This window comes from Dermacentor albipictus, chromosome 1 (assembly GCF_038994185.2).
Source record: "Dermacentor albipictus isolate Rhodes 1998 colony chromosome 1, USDA_Dalb.pri_finalv2, whole genome shotgun sequence".
In the NCBI taxonomy this organism is placed as follows: Eukaryota; Metazoa; Arthropoda; class Arachnida; order Ixodida; family Ixodidae; genus Dermacentor; species Dermacentor albipictus.
The window spans coordinates 248,093,547-248,100,499 of record NC_091821.1 but is presented as its reverse complement, the minus strand read 5'-3'; the positions used below and the strand labels follow the sequence as shown (position 1 = coordinate 248,100,499).

The window sequence follows — 6,953 nt, the reverse complement described above, 5'->3', positions numbered from 1 at the left end:
AAAAGAGCTGCAGAGGTGTCCTTATTAGCTTATATCAGCCATATTGAAATGGAAATTGGTGGAAAGCGGTATCTTTTATGCATGTACACATAGAGCACCGCACTACCTGTACATTCTGCGATCGTTCAGTCTCAGAGGCTTGCGAATGTCGTATGATGAATGGTGTTTAACGTCACGACCCTACAGTGACGCCGTAGTTCACATCTGGTATTTACAGAAGGGGTTCTTTAACGGGCCCTCAGAGATACGTTCTCGCATTTTGCCTTCATCGGAAAGCGCCGTCGCAGTTGGGAGACGTACCCTCGAGCTCAGCTGCCGAGCGCCATATGTGTCTACGGCGGTGGCTAGAAGTGCATCATAGGAGGTGACCGAGCGAGCCGCAGCGAGTGCCAGAACACCGCACTACCCTGCTCACACGCGATCACCTGCTGCGTCATGACGTCACGACAAAATAACCACCTGGAAAACCTAACCAAAACTGCCTTCAGAAAATCTCTTCTAATAAAATATTTGGGGCACTTTCAGGCTTCCCAGTATATTTTTTCTGGGTTTAAACGTCTGGAAACTTCATATAACGCAAAAAGAAAAAAAAATGGGATATTAGAAAATATCATGCCAGTACTCCTTTAACAGCTGTCTAAAAATACGCCTGAAAGAGGCCTATAGCCGTCAGACAATGAAATGTTGATACAAAGAAGAGAACAAACGGAGAGAACAAGCAAGCTTTGTAAGGAATTGACCATTGCGGCTAAGAGAGTGCCGAAGGGAAGAATAGCTTAGCTTCGTTTTTTTTTTTTATCAGTAAGGGCCTCGTGCCGTGGCACCACGTGGCATCAGCAGCGCCGTTTTTTGGTGGCGGGCATCGAGGGTCGACTATGTGTGCGGCCGCAGAGCCGGCGGCAGCCGCATCAGAGGCGCCCGACGCCGCAGTCGCCGAGCAGTCCAGCGAGGGAGAGTGGGAAACGAGCGCCGTGCAGCCGAGCTCATGGAGCGAAGAGCGCGAGGTGTTCGCCTACCTGCTCACACTCATGGCCGTGCTAACTGCCGTCATCACAGTGGTCAACAACCTGAACGGCAAAGGTGTTGCACCTGTCGTGCTGGAGCCGCGTCGCAAGCTGCCCGATGCCGTGACCACTGCTGGGCCACCACGCTCTGCCCTCGAAAAACCACCGTACGAAGTGTGCGTGTCACGCTCGTGTCAGGCCGAGGGCCGCTACCTCGTGGACTTGCTCACTTGGGAGTATGACCCATGCGAGAACTTTTACGGCTTCGTCTGCCAAGGCTGGCAGCAGGAACAAACATCGGGAGACACCCAGCTGCGGCGGGACCTCGAGCTGCGCCTTTCGGCGCTGCTGCGAAGGCCCTCGACCAGCCCCGTGCTGGAACCACTGCGACGACTCTACAGCCAGTGCAGCGAGGCGCCCAGCCGCCACGACATCCACGCGCTACGCCACGCCTTGTCCATGGCCGGCCTACCGGATTGGCCCTATGCAGTGCCGCTGCGTCACGCCGTCTCGCTCTGGTCGACGGCCGCCCAAGTGCTGAAGCTCACTGGAGCCAATACTCTGCTCAGCGTCGTGCCTGGCACCCACAGCTCACGCCCGGAGCAAAGCGTGCTACGTCTGGGTCCTCCAAACTTGATCAACCCGACTTCTCGAGAAGCACTCACCGCAGCGCTGGGTGCATTTCGGCCTCGACTGTTAGTGCCACTGTACGCCGCCGAGGTCTCCGGGCTGGAGCAGCGCCTGTTGCGCTGCAGGCCTGGCGCAGTTCACTTGACTCGACTGGCGGGCTTCCCGCAATTGGTCGAGTTCCTTGCCCGTCTTCTGAGCAGTGGCGTCCACGAGGGAACAGAGGTGCTGCTTGAGACAGATGCTCTGCGCTGCGTCCTGGCGACGGCTGCAGAGACTCCAGTAGATACTGTGCTCAACTTGATGGGCCTACAATTTCTGCTACGGCTCGCCTACCTTCTGCCCGACAAGCTCGGTCTCCGGCTGGCTGAGTCGCGAGGGCCCCGCTGGCGCGGTTGTCTGCTGCAACTCGAACCGGCTCTGCCGCACCTCTTTTTGCTTGCAAGTATCGAAGCCGTAGGCGCGCCCCCTCGCGCTTCCAGGCTCGCCGAGGACGTTCGACGCACCATGGTGCGCGCGTTGCCCGGCCTGTCGTGGCTTTCTCCGGGCGATCGACGCAAGGCGGCCGCGCTTATTGGGCGTACGCGGATACGGCTGTTCATGCCCGACGAGCTACGGAACGGCTCGGCTCCCACCTCTTTGCCGCCGCATGACCTGGACGTTGGGCTTCTTGCCTACTGTAGGCTCCATTCGCGCGCCTTCGAGCATAAGCTGCGCTCTCCAGATCCATGGCTCCTGTCTTCAATGGACAACGACTGTGTGCTGGACGTGCAGGCTAATCGCGTCGACGTGCCCCTGCTCATGTTCAACCGAAGCGCTGTAGCTTTGGATGACCTGCAGTCGAGCCAGCTTCCGCGGGCCGGCTTCCGACTCGCGCGCTGTCTCTTGCGGCTCCTCTTCGGCTGGGCCGAGACGGACGCCACCTGGGACGAGGGCGTGCGTGCGCGGCGTTGCCTGGCCCGCCAGTATGGCACCATGCTCACGGTGGCTCCAGTCGAAGACAGTTTGGCGCTGGCTCCCGTGCTGCGCCTTTTCCGCGACAACCTCCGCCATCGCCGGCGACTGCGGCAAGAGCTGAGGCTGCGCAATGCTGAGGACCTAAGTCTCGACCAGCTATTTTTCGTGTACTTCGCACTTGGGTTTTGCCACGACGGAAACGACGCGGAGCGCCGCACCAACGTGGCTCTTTGGAACACACCCTCCTTCCATGCAGTCTACGAGTGTCGCGTAGGGTCACCCATGAGACCCGACCGCTCTTGCATACTTTGGGTCTCTCTTTAACAGCGATCAAAGCGCCTTTCGAGCTACAGTTGGCAGCCGTTTATGGACGGCGTGAACGGCATATGCCACCATCCGTGGAGAATGGGCACCGTCGTAACGCAGTGAGCAGCGCCAAGGTGTCACATGAACCTCTTTAGGGTGCAACGAAGCTTGCGGCATGTGGCCGCGCTGTTTTCGTGCTTTCAATCTGCGATGGTGACAATCTGGAAACTATGACGCTCTATTGTGGTGATTTGTCAGAAAGGAGTAACGGTAGCTTCGCTTGGAAACACTCCGCTATGTCTGTAACGTTGCCATGGGCGACGTCCTCTCGGCGCCAAGAAGACGGTGTTGTGCGTGCGATGAGGATGATTGTGTGCGCGTGGTTGAAAGTACAACCTGCGCGAACGTGTGCGCGGTGTATGTGTGACGCAGGCGCCTGTCGCCAGATTAAGATATCCGATGTCGATTATCCGCGTTTATGTCGAGCCACAAGTTGCATGTAGTAGAACTTCCGAGCACTCAGCGCGCTGATAAAGCAAGTATTGCTCACTGTTTCAGCCGAGTAACAGCGATTGCACAAGTTATCTGGCTAGACTCGGGAAAGAATCCGAGAACACATAAGCACTTCTTACGACTTGTGAATGCGAAATAATTAATGTCCAATTGAACGCTACTGAGCGCTCCTGCGAGTTATGGACACGTCCCGGGCAAGCGAGCACGCTGAGAGGCTTGGCCAACGCCTTCTAGATAGCACAATGCCGGTGTACTTCGATCGGTGACGTAATGCTACCTTGCCCGACTGCCATGGAATGTAATGGGATTCTCCCGAGTAAGCCGCGGTGATTATGACGTCACTGCTTTCATCGCGCCGGGCTTGACAATAGAAATTCGGTCCTAGTAGCATGATGTACTAAAGCAGAGTACACAGGCCTGCTACGTAAGAGGCGTTGGTTTAGCCCAGCGGGTTTCGGCTTCTGAGCGCGGGGTCGTAGGTTCGAAAATGCCGACCGCCGGCGTTTTTCATTTCGGATTTATAGTTTTTTAAACATTATTTATTTATAGTGATTACTGAGGCGAAATTAGAACTCAGGCGAGAGCTTGCGTGGACAAGGAACGTGCGTATAACACAGGCTCCCGAGAGCGAGGGTGACGTCGCGTAGCGCCGATGCCCGGGGCCCCGCACGCAACACCTGGCGCCTCAGCGTGGCCCAGCAGCTGTTCCCTTTTGCTCGCTCTGCGGAGCGCGCAAGTGACGTGGCGTCGCAGCCAGTGTAGATGCCGTTTCGCTGCTTTTGTAGGTGCTGTTTCGCTGCCTTTTCGCTCAACGGGCGATTTGATGCCACTAAAGAGCTCGCGAGCCTCCGCAGATATGCTCGATTTGTATATCGGTGCCGTTGCGGTCACGAAATTCGTACGGACAGTGGCGGTTATTGATTGCTGAGCGCCTTGTTTGCCGGCAGCGCAATCCCTCGCCTTTATCGCGCATGCGCCGGCGGCCGCCGGTGCGAACCACCAGTCTCGAGGGTAGGTGATAGTATACGCGTGCGAAGATGCGCGAAAAACGCGTATTAGAACACTATCGTCATCAACGGCTCGCACCCACGTAAACACTGAGCGCTCATATTCCCGTAAGCAAGCATAAAATGTGCTGGCTCACAATGGCAATGCTACAGGCACTCAGCAAAGTGAAGCGAACAGTGCATACATTCATGGAATCGCGCGTGCTACAGAAGGGCATATATACGTTTCAATAAAGAACAACCCGCCGTTATTCTTTAGTATATGGTGTTGGGCTAATAAGCACGAGGTCGCGGGATCGAATCCCGGCCAGGGCGGCCGCGTTTCGATGAGGGCGAAATGCAAAAAACACCCTTGTGCTTAGATTTAGCTGCACGTTAAAGAACCCCAGGGGGTCAAAGTTTCCGGAGTCCCCCACTACGACGTGCCTCATAATCAGATCGATGTTTTGGCACGTAAAACCCCATAACAACAACAAAAAAAAGAAGAGAGACAAAGTAAAGAACAGGCTCTAAGCAAGCTTCCGGAGAACCTAACTGATGATAATATAGGCCCATGATAGCAACGCGAAGCACGTAACGCTCCCCGCATACGTTTACCGGTAAATATCACGTTGAGCAAATATCGACCTTGAGCTAGCTGCCGTCGTGACGCCAGCTTTCGACGTGACGTATCGCGTCCCTAGCCTTTCGCATATAAGATTACCAGCCTAGCAACTGATTTCAATGTTGCTGCAGCAGCGCCATGGGCGGCGGCGTGCTGTCAAAATTACCGTTACTCTAAAATACAACTACTACCTTTACTGCAAAGCCATAAAGCTTGGCATTCCCCTCTGAGCAGTTATAGTGGTGGTTTTCAACAGCGTCGCAGGTCATCCACTTTCACAGGGCCGGAATGGCGAGCTTTTTTTTTTTTCCATTGTCGAGAGGTTCAGGCTTACACGGCTACAGATTCGATAAAACCCGGAGGAAAATATTTTGACACCCTTTGACACTTAATTTTCCCCCTATACCTAACGCATCTATTTCACCCCGGTCTACACTCTCCACGTTCCACCCCCTGCCAGGTGCTCCGGGCACATATCTCGTCCGCTGTTTCTGGAGCTGCCCCAAGCCCCTGGTGGTAGACCCCATCCACAACCCATCCCTTTCCTCCTGATAGATCTCTATTCGGGCCATCGGCTCGGATGACCAGCTCTGATTTGTGCATCGGGCCCAACCACCTTCAAATAGACAGAATAAAGATTATCCATCCATCCATCCATCCATCCATCCATCCATCCATCCATCCATCCATCCATCCATCCATCCATCCATCCATCCATCCATCCATCCATCCATCCATCCATCCATCCATCCATCCATCCATCCATCCATCCATCCATCCATCCAGCCATCCATCCAGCCATCCATCCATCCATCCATCCATCCATCCATCCATCCATCCGTCCATCCATCCATCCGTCCGTCCGTCCGCGACTGAAGCTCGAGGCACTTTGCGTGTATTCGCGGGCTTCTTTCACGCTCGGAAAACCACTTTTATGTATTACGCATTTAACAACAGAAAGCTGTATCGGGAGTTTTTCATGTCGCTCTACAAGTTTCTCATCCACACATTTCATCTGATCATAATATTTCAGAAGCTTACTTATTAATTAGGACTAATTATATAGTTAGGCATAATAAAAAAAATATCTGAGTATCTCCAAGCGACGGCAAACAACATTACCGTGTCTATGTGGTGCAGCTACGTGGCACTTGCATATTTTCAACGTTTGGCTGAAGTTACGCGGCACAACCTGCATATATATATATATATATATATATATATATATATATATATATATATATATATATATATATATATATATATATATATATATATATATATATATATATATATATATATATATATATATATATATATATATATATATATATATATATGGTGCACAGATTATCACCTACCACGATTTGAAAACATGCAAATGCCACGTAGCTGTACAGGACCCGCGTAATGTTGTTTGCCGTCGCTTGTAATACTCAGATTGTTTTTTTGTTTTGCATTCCGCACAACCTAATTAGTCTCAGTTAACTCATAAACTTCTGATATGTTACACGAGAAGTGTCAGTGAGAAAATTTTAGAGGAACATGAAAAACTCTCGATACAGCTTTCTGCTGCTAAGCACGTGCTACATAAAATTGTTTTTCCGCACGTGAAGGAAGCCCGCGAATACACGCAATATTGCCGCGCGACTGGCCGCTCCAGGCACTGACGTTGGCGTCCCCACTCGCAAGCCTTGGCAAGGCTGATGTCGTTGTCAGAGTGAGAGTGACTGCTCCTCTGACCATCGATGAAGTCAACACTGAATATGGCAAATAAGTCAAGCGGAAGCCCGCAAAGTGGCCTTCCATAAACTGCGGAGCTTTCTTTCTGAGAAATCCGTTCGGGTTTCCTCTGTAGCTATCTTGGCAATAAGGCTCAAGATTGTGGTGCTTTAGCCACGCTCGAACACATGCTCTGGTCTTGCGAAAGAATTG

The 6,953-nt window shown here is 52.6% G+C and overlaps 1 protein-coding gene across 1 annotated transcript; it reads left to right on the top strand.

Moving 5' to 3' along the window:
* Positions 1-875: 875 nt before the first annotated feature.
* LOC139048009 (neprilysin-21-like) lies at positions 876-2,912 on the top strand. Its single transcript, XM_070522372.1, has one exon. The coding sequence runs from the start codon at positions 876-878 to the stop codon at positions 2,910-2,912; it is 2,037 nt and encodes a 678-aa protein (XP_070378473.1).
* The last annotated feature ends 4,041 nt before the right edge of the window (positions 2,913-6,953 follow it).